The sequence below is a fragment of the Porites lutea genome, chromosome 12 (assembly GCF_958299795.1).
Source record: "Porites lutea chromosome 12, jaPorLute2.1, whole genome shotgun sequence".
Classification (NCBI taxonomy): domain Eukaryota; kingdom Metazoa; phylum Cnidaria; class Anthozoa; order Scleractinia; family Poritidae; genus Porites; species Porites lutea.
Genome location: NC_133212.1, coordinates 23454604 through 23473451, shown reverse-complemented (window position 1 = coordinate 23473451; position 18848 = coordinate 23454604). Strand labels below are relative to the sequence as shown.

Here is an 18848-nt window from a genome sequence, read left to right as displayed (position 1 = left end):
AGAATTACCTTAACGTCTGTTAGTCGTTAGCACGCGGCGTTACGCACCTTAGACAGTTAACATTCGTGTGTTCCCTCCACTAGGTTTCTGGAGTAGGACGTGAATTGTATATATGCTAGGTAACTCCCAAGGTGCTCATGAAAGCATGCTTTGTACCTTGAAGGGCAGAACAAAAACCAATGAAATTATTATTTTGACCATTTATTAGCTAGTCAATATCTGGCCTCTCTTTAGTTTCTGCCACAAATTGCAAACAAAAAGCCAGGCTCTGTCTTGGCCTCTTTTCTCCGCTGTACTGTGACTAATATATCTCCCTCACTGGGACAATATTTTATTACAGTAGCCTGGGAAGCATGGCAGTTTCGTCGGGCGCAATACTGAGTGGCGAAGCTTCTCGTTGCTCCCGCCCCAATCTCCACGAACTTTCACAGCCCTCGCGCACCTTTACTTGTTTGCGCGCCCCAGCAAAACTGTCATGCTTCGCAGGCTAGAATTGCGGTGGTGGCACTAGCGCCGGGTCTGTCTTCGCTTTCTTTGTCCGTAACCTTTACGCCGCCCACAATTTTTTTTGCTGCTTTTTAAAGAGAAGTGGGAGCGTCAAAACAAGGACGGATCTAAAGATAATTGAAGATGGATGAAAAGAAATCAAAAGGAAATTTAAGGTCGTGTTTCAGGGATCCTTTTCCCGCCATTTTGTCGCATTAAGTACGGCTCATTGGGGGATTTCTTTCTTACCTTTTTTCTTCGGCTTTGGAGTATACAAAAACTTCCTTCAAATACATCCCTGTACCCTGGAACTGCACCTCGATGGAGCGTAATTTTCCAATGCTACGAGACGATGACAGAACAAAACTTTCTTTTCCAAATTCAACCTCTCTGAAAAAGATTTTGAAACATACTGAGCGAATCGTATACATGTATACCTTACCTAAGATCATAGCCACTAAAGAAGGCTTCTTTATACGCCAATCCGCTCCCCCCTGTGCTAAGGGGCCAGTTTAGAAGCGTCAAATATATGTTGTTCCAATATCGTTAAATGATGTTGAATCCATCTGAGCAGCTTCAAACGTTTAAAACATCCAACACCAGCCAACAAGGTTTTATATATGATGCCTTGCAGCTAACAATGTTAGATGAAGTTGGACCAACATGCAAAATGTTTAAAAACGAGTTTAAAAAGACTGTTACGCGCGCCGTTGCATGTGCAATTCTCGTCGCAGTGATTTTTTCTCAGTCATGTCTTTTTAACTAGAACAACTAACAGATTGTAAGGATGGCACTCACAATGCACGCGTGCGTGGCTACTGCTTCAGTCATTGGACTGATACCATTACTCTTTCTCACCTTGCTTCATCTGTCTCCACTGTTCCACTCATTCCCGTTAACTTGATTTTAATTTTGTTGTCCAAAATGTCAAAGATGAAACGCTTAGTTCTGTCTTCAAAAAATAAGGTAATGCGAAAATAGTTGTTTACTGCAAAACAATCAGAAAGAAAACTGTCTTTAGAATGATGCTGGAAAAATTACCTACGATATAACACGGATAGAGCTATAGAGCTTTTTCACTCACGTGGCCAGCATCTGTGCACATTTATTGGAACAAAAGAAGGCGTTTTCATAAGAAAAGAGTTCAACTCCCAAAGGATTGTTTTAGGACACCAACATTGCAGCCGATTGAGGATTCATTGTTTTGGAACAACAATAGACACCAGTTCTGTAATAAGCCATTTTATAGTTGTGGGCTTAGTGTCCTAGCCTTTGAGAGAAAGCGATCGAGGCTGAGGTTGGCCTTGTTTTGATACAAACCTCTCTTTTCTAATGCAAATTTAGCTTAAGAAATACTACTTAGCATAAGAACAACATGATTTACATAATACAGCAGGAAGGGTTGTATCAAAACATAGTCAGAGAACTCCAGCCTCGTTTCCACCTGTAACTGAACTGCAAAATTAAATGGACTATTATAGCTTTCAAATGTGGTATACCGTGAAATATCCCATGAATGACGCACGCATTTGTTTAGGTGAGTATGTAACGTAAGCTACTACTACTACTTATCACATGACGAAGTAAAATGGATGAACTTTATCATTACAGGTAGTGGAAGCAAGTCACTTTTCAAGCTCTAGTTATACAATTTAATTGATGACCACCTACGTTCAACTGCTGACGACCGCGGAAAATCGCAGAATATGAAATGGTATAGCTTTTTGATTGGCTGTATTCTTAAATATCCGATCTACAAGCTTAGATTAGATCTAATTTTCTATAATAAGTTACAACACACCACAGAATGGTTCGTTTTCGTCTGTTGTCAGAAATGCTAATATGGTCTTGTTAGTACGATATTGGTCAGCGTTGTATCCCATTTGTGGGCAAGCGCCTTCACAAGACAAGCATTTTCCTTTCTGGAAGTCTCGCCAACTGCCACATGGGAAGGTCGTCATTGTGCACACGTTACTGATTGACGCAGTGAAATAAGCCACTGACTTCATGTGATTGCAGGCAACTATCTCTGACAAAGAGACTTGGGCATTGTCCAAGAAGGAACCCACTGCACCTGGGAAACACATCAAATATGAAATAGCTATAATTCTACATTTTCATTTAAGAGGATAGTTGGCTGACGTGGGAGGGTGCATTTAAATATATACTTGTGAACTGTAGCAATGTGGCTACACTATTTTTGTCTTGCTACGAATCAACTTTTATGTTGTGCAAAATTAACCTTGCAGTTACGAACACTTTCAATGTACACCCTGATGTATGATCAGGAATGCTGGTGCTTCGGAACTTCCGGTTCTACTGCACATGAGCATTCTAAGCTTTTGTAGGAATAGAATTCCTCGGCTTTTTGTTCGGAACGACGAGTTCTCGGACCAAATGAAATTATCATTCTTAGAGCAATGGTATAAAAAAGATGGCTATATACACAACGAGTTAACTGATAAGCCTTGCATTCTATTTGTTTTCATTCTTGTATATTCACATCTTAAGCCCTCGACCTACTATTGTGATGTAAGTTGACGCGATATGGTGAAAAATCTCATCAGAGCCAAATGCGTTTTTGTCTGTTCCGTTGTGTTGGGGGTCGGGGGGGGGGGGGGTGGGAAAGGGGGGGTGGACGAAGAAGACATGTGTCCTATTGTTACCTTCTATGACGTCTGATGTGTCACATCCAGGCTGGTGTTTCCCGCCATTAGGATAAAAATCCACGTGACCACAAGGCCGCTTTAGTCCTAGAGCTTTACTGAGGGCGCTATCTCTTACGTCACTATGAATGACATCAACAAACATTGCATCACTTGGGTCAAGTCTGATAGCTGCGTCATCGAAATCAAATCCTGGGGCGGCTGGATCTAGACCTGTGTGTTGATTTAAAAAATAGCCAATGAACCATAAGGACGATAAAAAAATTACAGCTAAATATACTAACACTGAAGGAATTTAACCGAAATAGCTTAAAAACATTGTCACTTTGAAAACAGCATAATAAACCGTACCACAAGAAAATGCTGCCCAGTAGGTCTCATTTTTAAATTTTTAAATGGTCACACTTAAGGATTTCATCCGATCCACAGCCTCAAAAGTGTCAGAACCACCTTGCACAGCAAACAGTGACCCACAAGAAATTGCTGCTCAACAGATTTCATTTAAATGGTCACACTTTAGGATTTCATCCTCAGCCTCAACACCTTGCATAGCATAACAATGGCGAAAACATGCTAACACCTTACAAGAACAAACCAATCAGAAGTGAGTGTAGTGTTATGAAACTGTACCTGTTATTCGTCCTATTACTTTCCCACTTTGTCTCAGTTTTTCACCCGCGAATCCAGCTGTATGTGCACCCAAACTGTGTCCAATGATGTGAAACTTCTTCAATGCCACCCCAAACGTTCGGTTTAGCGCGTCAATCAATTCAGCCAATTGTACTCCAACAAGGCGGGTATTTCCGGCCGCGATGTCGTACAGGTTTAAGACACTGGCTCCTAGTCCCCAGTCTACAACAATAACGTTCATTGGTTCCTTTTTGAGAAATTCAAGGACCATTTTCTTGACCCATTCACTCTGGCCGCTTTGAGTAAATCCATGGATAACAAACTTGACTTTTCTTGAGGGTTCAAATGTAGAGTTGATAATTGAGGAGTTGATGTCAACGCTAAGAACTTCCTTGTTCTTAAGGGCGTTTGCCCTTGTGTATAAAATGAATTTTGTGCCGATGGTTTCCGGGTGTGACGGTAAGGCGATTAGGGGACTGTCGAATGGATGATTGTCGGAGAAGCAGCCATATTTACCATAACAAACGGTGGCTGCTGCAAGAAAAGAAGGAAACGTGTTAACAGCAATATTCATTTGGTTTATATGCTGCCATGCACTCATACCCGATTTAATATTTTGATAACTATTTGAAAGGAATGGTCATTCCAAAAATTGGTCCTCAGTAGTAACATGCACATTTGAACAACCATATCACTCGGTTGCCACGGCAACTGTTTCATCCCTAAAGGACTTATAGGCGTGGCATAGCGGTCACGCTTGCCTTCGAACACGACGTATTTTCGTAAGTCTACCCTCATTGTTACCCTTGTTCCCTTACTGTAATTTACTGCAATATTAGAAAAACAAGCCTGCTCGCGGATTAGGTTATGCAAGGTCTTCTAAGACCTAGCATTGAACAATGCTTTCAATTTTTTTTTTGGTTCCCCCATAAACGTTCCCTGCTGGTAGAAGCCTCTTTTCACGTATTCCCGCCCGCCGAATACCGTGAAGCGAGGCCTCTGCTGACATGGAACCACAAAGTCGCATTTTGCCTCGCGGCAGCAGAGCACTGGCGAACCCACACCCCTTGGGGGAATGGGGCCCATTCCTAGAGCTTCGATCCTTTTGGTCAGCGTCGCGGATCAAGCTCTGGGAACGAGAAGGACTTGGTAAGATGCAGGGGGGGGTGGTGAACTTGGTAGTTTGTTTGTCCGGACGATCTTGGCCATCGTGACGTCACGAAGAGAGAAGCGCGCAACTTCGAGGAGTTTTCGAAAATGGCGCCGTTGCCATTTCCAAATGCTACTTTTAAAGTTGGTTTTCCTGGATATTGACGCTCCAAAATGGTTTTTGTCACGGTAGGATAGTGCAGTTCCAACATCTCTTTCCGAGAAGGTAAGTGAAATGTGTATTAATCCGAAAAATAACGCGTATGAGAGCTGTAAACAGTTTCGGTCAATTTCCTCGAGTGAAATAATGTGCCGCAAAAGTTTGCATGTTCGCACAGTAATATCGCATTTTCTCGAAATCGGTGAGGTGTTAAACATCGAAACTTGGCATAAGGGTGGGTTACTTCTATTGGAAAGCATTATCTCTGAAGTTAATTGAGATAAACTAGCAGAAAAAATGATCAGTCCATTCGAGTGTGCCAGCGTAGCCGCTATTAAAGGTACAGTCCCAGAACTGATGCAATTGTATTGATTACTTTGCTGTTATCTCCAATAATGCCAATAATACCACCTATTCAAGCTGTCTTTTCGGGATAGTAACCTTTAAGTAGTTTCTGTTAGAGGGAAAGTATAGTTGCAACAGCTCTTTCCGAGAAGGAGAGTTAATTGTATTATATTCTGTTGATAATTACCTCGTAAACAGTTTAAGTCAATTTTTTCAAGTGGAATATTTGTCGCAGAAATTTGCATGATCGCATATTAACATCGCATGTTTTAGAAAATCGTTTTGGTGTGGAAACTCGAAACTTGGCCGAAGGGTAGGTCAGCAATAGTGGAAAAAATTGTCCTTGATGTTTAATGGGAGAAATTAGCACTAAAAATGATCAGTCCATTCGAGTGCGCTTAATATTGATAAACAGATGACCTCGACTCGGTTACCCCGACACAATGTAAGTCAATTATTTTTCGGTTTTAAGAAAAAGGAAACCAAAGACTTCCCTCAACACTATGTATCTATAATAATTACACCAGGAATATATATTTTTTTAACACTTGAAGGTTGTACCATCTTGTTGAAGCAAAGGATATTTCTCTGTAACACCTTTAAGCTTACATTAAGTTTTCATAAATAGCAAAAAAAATTAATAAGATTTACATACAGCTCCAAACATGTACATCTGTTATGCATGAAGCAATTTCATGTCGTTCCACATCAATAGTTAGTGCGAATGGAGTCAAACATGTATAGTGAAACTTGTATAATTTAATTGGACACCTCAGAGAATGCTGTAGTGCCCACTTGATACAAAGTTTCTTCCTACTACATACAGGTTTCGGTAGAAAATGTCATATGAGACAGACCTGCCAACTCTCACAATTCTGCCGTGAGTCTCACGATTTTTTAACTTTTCTCACGGTCTCATGACAAGACTCCCAATCTCATGGTTTTCTGGGAAATATTCTAAATTGAAATATTACCTTGTTGAATAAAAAAAAAAATTTTGTGGGGAAATTCTTGTGCCTAGATAAGCTTTGACTGTTTTAGCCATGAAGTTGTCTTAGCCCAAAGAAATGACTCTGCTGTATGTTTCGTCACAGTGATAACCTATTTTCTGGCCTCTTTAAAGTCATCAAAGAAAAAGCGGCATCTAATTTGTTACATAACGGACCACACTAAAGCAAGGTTATATTAAAATAAACAGTTAATTCCCCTAATGGAAAAGGGGTCGTTTAATTTTGATCGGGAAAAAATAGAATCTCACTAGTTTTTGTAGAATCTCCCAATTTTTTTTCATGAGTCTACAGATTTTCCTTTATCAGGGGTTGGCAGGTCTGTATGAGGAGCTAAGTACCATTCAAATAAAAGGCAGAAACATTTGGAATACTCCCAGAGATATGGTGATATACATTTGCATTAATATCTCTATTTGTGTGGAGCAAATAATGCCTCAAATTTTTAGATATCAAATGAGTAAAACAAGCTTTATACAAACAAAAATGTTAAAATAACAAAAGGCGCATAGGGCTCAGCCGGATGGTACCATAATGACGTCAAAACGTATGGAAACAGGCCTTTTCTCCGAAACCCACCCCATTCCCCTATGGCTATTTTTATTTGCGTTTACCCTACCTCACCTCCCCTCCCCGTACCTGATGAAACAAGGCTTTCAACAGTTTGTTGAGATAGGATGCTTTATGTCTTAAAGGATGAGCTCATCATATTTTATTATTGTATAGATGGGGGTAAGATAAGTTAACAATAATAGACAGATTATTATAGGTGGGTTACTCATTTTTACAGCTATCCCTGGAAGAAGAAATAGAAGTAAAGAGCTGACTGGCAGCCACTGAGATTAAGGAGAGGAGAAAGGAAATTGAAAGAGAAGATAAATACTTGGAAGGAAAAGAAGAAAGGTTAAGACAAAAAGCAAAAGAAATTAAAAACACAGTAATAGAGGCCAAGCGGGTAGCTGCCCAACTGCAACTAATGGCAGGGCAGCTAGACTGCTTGGCTAACTAAATTCTAGAAGAGACCAAAAAGTTAAAGAAGAAGTAAAAGAAAAACACCAGTGTAAGAAAATTTTATTGATAACAAACCGTTTCTTTTAATCAAAGTCAATGTGCAAAGTTTTTAAATGTAAACAAGTCTAAGTCAGACCTGTTATGCAAGAAAGAAAACACATTTGTTCAGTATATAAAAATAAAAGGAAACTGGTTCTTCTAATTTCTCGTATCCTGTATGGTCTCTTCTTGCTCCATGGAATCCACTCCATCTAACATCCTCCACTTCCCACACCGCACTACTCGCTTCGTGGAATCTACTATACTAGATCTTTACTGACATCCAGTAAGCAGCACCTCCTCCATCATACACTACATGTTTTTTCTCATCATCTACAGAGTATTCCCAACCAAGGAAGCACCTAATTATAAAATCAGTCAGATAAAAAGAGATTATTATATATACAAAAGACAAAACAAAATAAATCAATAAAGGCAATATTATCACTTAAAATCCCTAATTATTTGTTAAGCATCTCTTAAATCATATATTATAATGGTTTTCCTCACCTACTCCCTAAACTTCACATTAATATAGGTGAGTTAAACCACGAACACCACCACCCCCCTACCCCCAAGCAACGGTAAAAAAATATTTCTCCCTTGAATTATAAATTTTTGTAACTTCAAGCAACCTATCAAGATAATCCAAAGACTGGTTTCTAATCTTAAACCAATAGCGAAATGAATACCTGTCAACCTAACTGTAATCATACCATAGCAATGGCAAGGCTATGTGAAATATATTAGCAGAGGCAGTACAACAGCAAATTTTAAAGAAAGGCTTTAGAGCTATTATAATGGAACACCTATAGTCATGGAATGATTGTCTTTACTAAGTTACACCTACCAAGAAATTACCACAAAGCTACATCAGCTGGGTGATAAAACTGTACGAGCAGGCCCCGAATTGTTGGATCTGGACAGTGTCACTTGATGTAACTGACAATAGCATGGAGTCCAAGTAAGTTAAAAAGGATCAATGAATGAACTAGTGTAGTTATTGAACTATATTGTCGTTCTTGAACTTTGGTGTCTTTATTGAACTACACAAAAAGGAAAACCGAAAAAATGTAACATAAAAAAGTCTCTTTTTATATTTGTAAAAGTGTGAGAAGGGTGATGATATTCATCGCATAAAAATCCTGCAATTTTTTATATCCTTAGAAATTTTTTTCCCCTCATTTTTTAAGATGCGGACGCCCGAGGAAACACATTTTCAATATTACACCATTAAAACGCTTACTAGTGTCCGTTTTCTTGGCTTTTTCTAGTTTTTTTTCCTATTAACTCTGTAAAGCGATTAAGGCAAAACTACATACCCATCCTTTCTACGGCTCCTCCTCCTGGATTCTCTGCATAAAGCCCTAAAAATGTTGATGTTGATCAAAAACTTTAGCTTACGGCACTTTACCCTGTTTGACTATTTACTGGATGAAAACCATGTTCTCCTTTGTTTGTGGGGCGAAGAAGCAAAGAGAAAGGCAATGTGAACTTATCTCCATCATGAGCAATGAATGTTTGACAAAATGATCGTAATTTATAGTGAAAAGTTGCAATATAATAAGCTATAATAATATCCTTGGTTATCGCGCGACGATTAGATTCAATTAACATTTTGATACGTTTGACTCAAACACGAAATCCTTTCAAAACCCTTGAAGATCATAGCCCATATTCTATAAAAAAAAAAACCACTTGCTTCTTACATTTGTTTAGTTTTAATAAATTGTTTACACAATTTAATAGTCTAGTATGAACATCATGACGCTATGTTTCGTGACCTGTCCACGCCACTTTCGCAATTTTTGTCAACATCCCTGAGATTTGCGACTTTTATCCCACTGATCATTTTTGCTAACTTATTAGATGACTCACTTCTATCACTAATTGAGAGACCTATACCATATTAACGTCATTTGTTTTTCTCGAGACTAAATACTGCTGGGCTCTTTAGTTATGCGTCTCTAAAGACGCGCCGGTATGAGTTGTATCATCTGGTCGATCTCGGGAAGTTCTTGATTTTTTACGATGGAAATGCTCTTTCCTAGGATAAATTGCAATTTTACTATATAGCAGTAATAGATACACACATACCTTCGGTCGTTTCATCGCAACGTCTCGACCTTTACTACTTGAAACCACGAAACAATTTCGCTCGATGAAACCATTTAAAGTTCCCGGGATAAAGTTCTCGTGACGTCACGATGGCCAAGATCATCCGCCGCGCGATCCCTATAGGAGCGATTGGCAAGTTCATCACCCCCCCCTGGTAAGATGGCAGCAACTGCAGTTCAAAACGCGGAAGAGAAAGTTCTTTGCGATAAGGCTTTTAAGGAAGAGTTGCTTGATAAGCTTAATGAACTTAGGAAAGACAATACTCTCTGCGATGTGACGCTTCAAATCGAGGGGGAAAACTTTTCTGCACACCGATGTGTTCTCTCAGCTGCAAGCCCGTACTTCCGTTCACTTTTTACCAGTGGGTTTAAGGAAAACAACGACTCCACTATTGTGTTGAAAGACACTAAACGTGCGGTATTGAGCGAAGCCCTTCGGTTCATTTACACAGGTGAAGCACTGGTGAACGCCACTAACGCGCAAGATTTGGTCAAGATAGCAGACTACTTTATTGTTCCACGCTTGAAAACGAAGGTTTCGAAATATTTAGAAGAATGCATTGATTCAACAAACTGCCTTGCACTGGAATCATTTGCAGATCAGCTTGGCTGCGAGTCGTTAAAACAGGCAGCGTCTGAGTTTAAACTTAAAAACTTTATTTCTGTAGTTAAATCAGAGGATTTTAAGACGTTGAACTTTGATAAAGTCAAAGAACTGATATCACACGACGAAATAATTGTATCAAAGGAAGAAGATGTGTATGCAGCAATTGTTTCATGGGTGAAGCACGATACTCTGTCAAGGGAATGTTTGTTTTCTGAGTTATTAAAATGCTTGAGATTATTCTCAATATCAAAGCACAGTTTGCTGCAGATGCTAAAGTGCGAATTGGTTCTTAAGAACTGGACTTGCCTAAGTATTTTACATGAAGGATTGGAGTTTTTCTTCTCTCCAGATAGTTTCTTGGGTATGTCTCTGAAGCCACGTACCTGTTTAAGCACTGTGGAGTCTGCCATAATTCTAACAGGGGGACATGCAGAGTTGAATGGTGAAGACCAAAAGGGCATAGTTAACACTCACTGTTATTTACTGTCCAAAAAGCGTTGGCTGTCACTACGGAAGATGCCATTCAGACGAACACGCCATGGAGCTGCAGTGTGTTGTGGGAAGTTATATGTGCTTGGTGGGAAATCAGATGCACCAGTGTGCACTTTTAATCCTATAAAAAACAAGTGGAGTGCACAAAAAGAAAAGGCTTCAATCTGTCTGCACTGCTGTGTCACTACTCTTAATGAAGAATTATATGTGACAGGTGGTGAACAGCAGTGGAACAGGGTTGAAAAATATAGCCCCATCCTTGCTGAATGGAAAGAAGTCTCATCAATGAAAACTGGCCGGGCTGCACACTGTGCAATTGCTTTGAGAAACCTTATCTATGTCCTTGGTGGTTATCATGAAAATGATTGTCATAAAAGCATTGAATGCTTTGATACATCCACTAATCACTGGACTGACGGGCCAAGTATGAATGTTGCACGACAATTTGCTGGTGCATCTGTTTCGTGTGGAAAAATTTTCATTGCTGGAGGATCCAGTGACAGAGAATTCAGAAGTATAGAGGGAAGCTGTGAAATGTTTGACCCTGTACAAGACCAATGGAGCCTGGTGTCTAGTCTAGTTGTACCTCGAGCAGCTTGTGCTATGGTCAGTTTTGATGATCACCTTTATCTGTTTGGTGGAGAAGACAGTTGCAAGGACAAACTTGACAGTGTCGAGTGTTATAATGTCCAAAATGACAAATGGGAACTATGTGGTACCATGCCAGAAAAGCTTGCCTGTGTTCAAGCATCCCTGCTGTTGTTGCCGAAGAAATACATAAATGACGTAGATACACTTGAAACACAGTAATAATACTGCTACTCCATTTTAATGAAAGGTGCAGCATGAAAGCACATCGTAGTAGTGTGCAAGATTATATCCTGTGTAGCTGGTGGGTTTAGCAGGGGAGTACTGTAGTTTTCTGGTGGCTGTTCAGCTTTGCTGCCATCCTGCTAGCTATGCAGACAAGCAAGATTACCACTGGGAATACAAAAATGTGCCTTGTTGAACAGTAATTTAAAGTGTTTCTCATCATTTTTTATCACTTAGCTTAATTTTTACCACCTTGTTTTTACAAGTACCAGTAGAGGCGGCTTAAAGTTAAAGTAATAAATAAGTAACTGCAAAGTTGTAACTTTAAATACTGGTATATAAATTTGATTAAACCAGTAGAAACAAGCTTCTCATTCATTTGAATGAATGGCTTAGGTAATGGACATTTTAAAGATCAATGTCAAGTGAATTTTTTCAAAGGAGTATTTTAAGACAGTATTAGTATTAGTATTAAACAGTGCTTTCAGCAGTTGGAGTTGGAGTTCTTTTGTTTTCTACCTTTGCCTAATGTACTCCAGGCATCTTGTGTCCTCTGAATACTTGTGATTAGTGCTGATAACTGTTAATTTTTCCTGTATGTTTATGGCTTGCAATCCATGATTTGCTGTTTTACTTAAACATAGCTCCCATGATGCCAAATGCCAGCTGGCTGGTGCTTGGGGGGGGGGGGGGGGGGGGGGGGGGTGTAATGTGGGATGAACACTGTCACATGATATGGGTGTGGACTTAAATTGGAAAATTGGAATTAAAAAGCCCTAAAGGACACCAAATTATATGATCCCTAAAAGATAACATTCTGAAACAGGCAGCTAAGTAAGAGCTCTAATAATTTTTTATTCTGGTGAAGAAGTTGTCATTGAATCACGGCTTTCTTCTTTCTTTCTATTTTACCTCTGCTTTGACTTTCCAGTATTCCTTGAAGTACAGCCTTATGCAATACCTGTGTGAAAGTACACGTTACCACGAGAAACTTTGCAAAAAATTGCCATTTGAACACAACGTAACTTTTTAGAATTTTTTTGAAAAGCTCAAATTTGTCTTCCTCTTTGGGAAGCCTCTGGCAAACAAAGGAACTTTGATGTAGATCAAGGAACTATGACGTAAATTATGGAATACGTGACGTAAGATACAAGTAAGCAAGTGTGGAGTAATAGAAACATTTCTTCAAAATTCCCAAACTGAAACAGCTGTTAAAAGGTAAAAGATGCCTGTAAGATGCGTCGTATATGCAATAACACTGGCGACCCTGAGAGAGGGATGAGTATGCATATTAAAAATCCCACATTTTAGTTTCTGAATTAATATCTTCCACACAAAAGCCAAATTCGGTCATCAGCGGAACGGGTACCCCCCAAAATTCATAATTTCATTTTGGTCAAAACGCAAATTTTTTTTTTGAAGAAGTTCTTGTTGAAGTTAACAGGATAACATTTTTACGTTACAGGAACTTTGAAAATATTGACATCCTGTCCTGAACACCCTGTGATACCAAATCTTCAAACACTCTCCATGAGACATTAAGTATCCCCGCCCGTTTATATGGGAGTTCCCAGCCCCACGGGGACCTTAGCATTGGCCAACTGGATACAGTAGTTCCTTCTAAAATTAAGCGCCAAAGCTCATTCTTCGTTGCACCGTCCCCCTCCCCCAACAATATTATCCATTTTGCACGTTCCATAATTTCAGCTCGATTAGAAGCTTGGAGGTGTCAAGGGCCGAGTTGTTCAAATCTGGGTTAAGATAACAAGTGGGACTTTCATTGTCTTTTTACCCACCGTAAATCGTAGCTTTGGATCGAGTTTACGGTTTGTCACGTGACTGATTTACAACTATTGAATTTTTTCTCGCTTTTCACGAGCGCGAAGCGCAAGCGGTAGATTTTTTATGTTTTCTGCGGCAAAAGCGCACGGGGGCCAACTAGCGGAACCGGAAATGAGAAGCGAAGGACTTTCATGAGGAAGTCTAGTAAAGCATATATTTATTCTAAGATATATATATTTATATAATATATTTATTCTATTTTAGAGAGACATTGTCAATTTTTACAACTTTATGACAGGAAATCGATATTTCTGATTCGAAATTCGGAATCTACGATGATCAAAACATTAAGAAAATATTAGCACGAATCTATAGAAGAAGCTAAAATACTTCAAGACAGGTCATTTTGGGGGCTCATTTTAGCCGTAAGAAAAACCTTAAAGCGAAATTTGAATTCAGATACGGAAAGCTTAAAAGGCAAATCTAGTTAATTCTTTTTGTCTACAATATGATGATTGGATGATCTTAAAAGAAAAAAGAAAATTATCCGAGAAAATGCTTTCGAATAAAAGAAAAAGAAACCCGGCCCTCGAACAACTGGGCCCAGGTCTCATCTTTTCTGTCTAAGAGTGAAGACTGGGACTAGCGAAAAAATCGTCCAAAAAATCCAAGATGGCGGCAACGATAGAGCCAACCAGACAGGCGGAAAGCATGAGAGAAGAACTAGTAATTAACCAGGATTTTAAGGAAAAATTAATTTTCAAGTTACACGAACTTAGAAAAGACAATGTTCTTTGTGATGTAACACTCCGAATCGAAGGGCAGCACTTCGCTGCACATCGCTGCGTTCTCTCAGCTGCAAGCCCATACTTCCGATCTCTCTTTACCAGTGGGTTTAAAGAAAATCAAGACAACGTTGTGGAGTTGCGAGAGATAAAAACTACCACAATGGACCAAGCTCTTCGTTTTATTTACACTGGCGAAGCTCTGGTAAATGCCAGTAACGCTCAAGATCTGCTTAGGACAGCAGACTATCTGATCATTCCGAGCTTGAAGGCTAAAGTGTCAGATTACTTAAAGGATACTATTCATGCCTCAAATTGCCTAGAACTGGAATCGCTTGCTATTCAGTACGGTTGTAAATCACTTAAAGAGGCTGCAGCTGCTTATAAGCTTCAGAATTTCGTGTCTGTGGTGGAAGGGGATGATTTTAAAGCTCTCGATTTTGAACGAATAAAGGAACTTGTGTTACATGACGATATAATCGTTTCAAAGGAAGAAGAAGTCTACGAAGCCGTTGTCACGTGGGTGAAGCATGATGTTCCATCAAGGGAGAAACTCTTTCCTGAGTTACTGAAATGCTTGAGATTTTTCTCGATGTCAAAGAGCGGAATTACAGGAATTGCAAAAGAAGAACTGGTCATTAAAAGTAGGACTTGTGCAAGTATCATATTGGAAGCAATTGATTTTTTGTTCTTTCCAGATAGTTTCCTAAGCACGAGACTTCAACCACGAACATGCTTAAGAATGAATGAATTGGCTGTAATTGTTACCGGGGGGCATGATGCTAATGTGTCCAGTAATGCCTATTGTTTTCTGCTGTCCAAGAATCAATGGGTATCCCTACCCTCTATGCCATTCTCTCGTACACGTCATGGGGCTGCAGTGTGTTGTGGTCAGTTGTATGTAGTTGGTGGCCAGTCATCTCATCCAATGTGCACTTATAATCCCAACCAAAACAAGTGGTTTTCAACTGAAACAACAGCACCAATTCGTCAACATTGTTCTATTGCCACTCTTCATGGAAACCTTTATGTGATAGGTGGCGACTGGCATTTGAACAGAGTCGACAAATATGATCCTGGACTTGATGAATGGAAGGAAGTTGCCTCAATGAAAACTTCACGCGCGTCTCACTGTGCTGTTGTTGTAGAAAACCTTATCTATGTCCTTGGTGGTTGTGATAACAGTGTTTGTCATAAAAGCATTGAATGTTTTAATGCATCAGCTAATCATTGGACTGACAGACCAAGTATGAATGTTGCATGACAATTTGCTGGTGCAGCTGTTTCGTGTGGAAAAATTTTCATTGCTGGAGGATATAGTGATACACAATTCATAAGTGTAGAGGGAAGCTGTGAAATGTTTGACCCTGCACAAGACCAATGGAGCCTGGTGTCTAGTCCAGTTGTGCCTCGAGCAGCATGTGCTATGGTCAGTTTTGATAATCACCTGTATCTGTTTGGGGGAGAAGATCGTACTTATTGCAAATATGACAGTGTTGAGTGTTACGATGTCCAAAATGACAAATGGGAGCTATGTGGTACCATGCCTAGAAAGCTTGCCTGTGTTCAAGCCTCACTGCTGTTGTTGCCAAAAAAGTTTATAGACACATTTGTGAAGTGAGTGAGCTTAAAATGGTACCTTCTTTCTTCAGTAAGTGTTTAAATGGAGACCACAAGTTAAGGCTCCTATCTTGACCAGTAACAAAAGTTTTTTCATTTTTTTATGCATCTCAAAAACTGTATTGTATCCCCTTTTTGCATTGGTTACTGTTTTTATCTATCAATTCAGATGTGAAGTGTACGAACTCAGCCAGGGTTCATACAAAAAACTGCAACCATTTTTCAAGGACTTTTCAAGGACCCTATTAGATTTTCAAGGACCACCTACTAGAAATATTATTTCACAGGTTGTGCAAAAGTGTACATTTCCAGTCCTTTCTTATAAAAAAAAATGTTTGCTTTACCAACTTCTGTACATTTTTCAGTTCACTTCTCTTAAATTGATAGTTAATTCTAGTTATTGCATAAAACATTGAGCACTTTATGTAAATAACCTTTAAATGCTCTGAGCTATGATTTATATTCTGTCTTGGACAACAAAAAATCATCAAAAAACACTGCCACTAAATTCAAAGATGAAGAAAATTCAAGGACTTTTCAAGGACTTGCATAGAAATTCAAGGACTGTTGAAGACTGTGCGAACCCTGTCAGCAGAATAGAAGTGAACATCATTATTAAATAAACAATTTAGACAAAAGTAACCTATGATATGTTAATGGGAAAATGAATTAATAAACGGCTTGCTTTAAATAGTTTTATTTTTATATGTCATTGTCCGGTCACCCTTTATCATTTCACCGATATATTATAAAATGAGAAACCCTGTCCAGACAAAACCCAAAATATGATCTGTCATGGAAGGAGGAAGGTTACAATAAGTGCAATGGCTTTTGCGCCCCTGTCCCATGAATCAAGAGGGAAAAAATCTAGCCAATAAAACCATTGTTTTAACGCTTGAATGATACCACAGACATTGCAGTTTTAATTTTGTTCTATTGCAAAATAATAAAAAAATGTACAAACACAAAAAGGGCGACTAACAAGCCTCGCTCTGAGAAAAGTAACGCTAGATTTTATTAACAGCAACTAAAAAAAATTGGTGCGTTGACTTTACAGCTTAATTTTTGAGTCGAATGGAAAGTTAATTTTCCCGTTTTTTCAGGTCAAAAGAGCAAAAGAGAGGGCGAAAGCTGGAGCAAAACTCAGGAGAGAATCAGGAGATGATGTTATCACGCGAATGACGCTGCAGCTTATCTCTGATTGGTTGAACATGACCGGCCCCTGGCACACCCCCGACATACCTACTCAAAAAATGTTTTTTTCGTTTCAACCATTTGACACCAAAGGGAAAAGAAACCCAACTTAACTTATTATCTCACCAGAAGCATGTAAGCTAGTTCGTGAGAATTCAATGTGATCATCAATCAATGTGAATCTTCAGTAAAACAAAAAATAAGTACATTTTGCGCAATATTTAATTTTGACCCGCACAGTGACCACAAGTAAAGATCACTGACGGTCTAAAATTACATTGATCAAGGAAGTTTCTGCTTGACAATTCAGCAGCATGGTTGATGTTAGAAAACTTCCTGTATTGCTGGAAAGGACTCGAGTAAAAAAGAGATCAGACAATATTTTGCTGGAAAGGACTCGAGTAAAAAAGAGATCAGACAATATTTGCAAGAGGTCAATTGTCTAGTTTAAAAAATAATTTGCGTAACCGTGATTAGGAAGGATGCAGCAAAATTACTAGGACAAGGGACAACACATCTGTTCAAGCCATAGTGAATATTAAGAAAATTCTACTTAGAACTTTCATTTAGTTGATACTGACAAACAAACAGCAAGATATAAAAGGACTGAAGATATCAACACTATACGTGTTTTCTTAATTCTGAGCCGGATCGGAGTGAACTGCTTGGCAGTGTTTTAAGTGATTATAAGTCGAACGCGTTTTTACCTCATCCGTAGAAACTACAAGGATAACAGCGCTAAATTAATAAAATTTATAAAGGACAAATTATTAGGACAGTGTAGTAAGTTACCTTGTGAAAATCTAAGCAAGCACCATGCTATGGTGAGGTAACAGCAAAGCATCGTAAATCTCAAGATCCAAGGGTAACCAAACGGAGGTGAAGAACGTGACGTATAGCCCATAGAAGTCGCGCGCGACTGACTGAATTTAAATGTTATCCTTTACATAACAAACCCTGTACGATATCCTGTTGATACGCCAATTGTCTGACTTGCGGGAATGGGAGTGATATATTATACGTAGAAGGTAAATACGGAAAAAAAATACAGACCAACTAGGAAATGAATTATTTTAAGGTCAAAGGTAACATCTGTTTTTCTTGTGATAAAATGTTCTGTCCGTTGTTGCCGATTTTGCTCCATTTAATACGCTGCGCATCCTCTTCGTAATAATATAATGGATAAAAATCAAGTCACGTCTTAATTAACGTGTATGGTTAATTTTAACACGTGCTTTAAAGGTGCAAACGTCCATTGTAGAAAAATTTTCACGCATAAGTGATTCAAATGCCATGGCAAATATTTTAGGCAGATTTGATTTTGTATCAAACAGAAAATGCATGCGTGTTGACAGGAAACATCTTGTGACTCGGGGGTGGGGACTCCGCATATGAAAGGGGTGGGGATGCTCGTCGTCTCGCTTAGGGGTGTAAATTTCGAATTTTGTTCTCACTTAGGGTGCCATCATATTTAGCCCTAAAGGTCTCGTTTAGGGCTGCATGTGAAAAAATATAAAAATATGTACATTGTCTGTGTTTCAACATGGTCTCTTGTAGGGGTCAAAAAGAGCTTGGGCCACGCCCAGATCGGTCTCCTTGGTTTAATTCAAAATTTCCGACGAACATCCCACCCCTTTCATATGCGGATCCCCCCCTCCCCCGGGTATCCAGCCCGGTTCTCAAAATCCTGACCACATTTTAGAGCAAAAATGTCATTTTTCACACTGGTTTTCAGATCTGGTGGTGGTCACAAAACGCAACATTACATGTTTACATAAACCAGAAATTATGTCATCATTGCTGAAATTAAAACCGCAACAAAAAGATTTCTTAAAATCCATTTCGAATTACACTTTCTTTCTTATTCATTTGGAATTGAAACGACGAATACATCGACACACAAACGTGGTTCCTCCGTAAACTATACCCGATTCCAGACCAAAAT

At 39.1% G+C, this 18848-nt stretch overlaps 3 protein-coding genes and 1 long non-coding RNA gene across 4 annotated transcripts; 3 read left to right on the top strand and 1 right to left on the bottom strand.

Annotated features, from left to right (window-relative positions):
- Window positions 1-47: 47 nt before the first annotated feature.
- Window positions 48-17828, bottom strand: LOC140953563 (pancreatic lipase-related protein 2-like). Its single transcript, XM_073402975.1, has 7 exons — window positions 17696-17828; window positions 3783-4316; window positions 3153-3365; window positions 2288-2560; window positions 1345-1474; window positions 736-876; window positions 48-156 (listed from the first exon to the last, which is right to left on the bottom strand). The coding sequence occupies exons 1-7, from the start codon at window positions 17805-17807 to the stop codon at window positions 57-59; spliced, it is 1503 nt and encodes a 500-aa protein (XP_073259076.1). The 5' UTR covers window positions 17808-17828; the 3' UTR covers window positions 48-56.
- Window positions 4942-7656, top strand: LOC140953566 (uncharacterized). Its single transcript, XR_012167465.1, has 2 exons — window positions 4942-5157; window positions 7234-7656. It is a non-coding gene; the product is annotated as an uncharacterized lncRNA (long non-coding RNA).
- Window positions 9771-11968, top strand: LOC140921493 (kelch-like protein 24a). Its single transcript, XM_073371496.1, has one exon. The coding sequence runs from the start codon at window positions 9771-9773 to the stop codon at window positions 11517-11519; it is 1749 nt and encodes a 582-aa protein (XP_073227597.1). The 3' UTR covers window positions 11520-11968.
- On the top strand, window positions 13986-16028 carry LOC140921203 (kelch-like protein 12). The gene has a single exon (XM_073371180.1). The coding sequence runs from the start codon at window positions 14016-14018 to the stop codon at window positions 15351-15353; it is 1338 nt and encodes a 445-aa protein (XP_073227281.1). The 5' UTR covers window positions 13986-14015; the 3' UTR covers window positions 15354-16028.
- Window positions 17829-18848: the final 1020 nt, after the last annotated feature.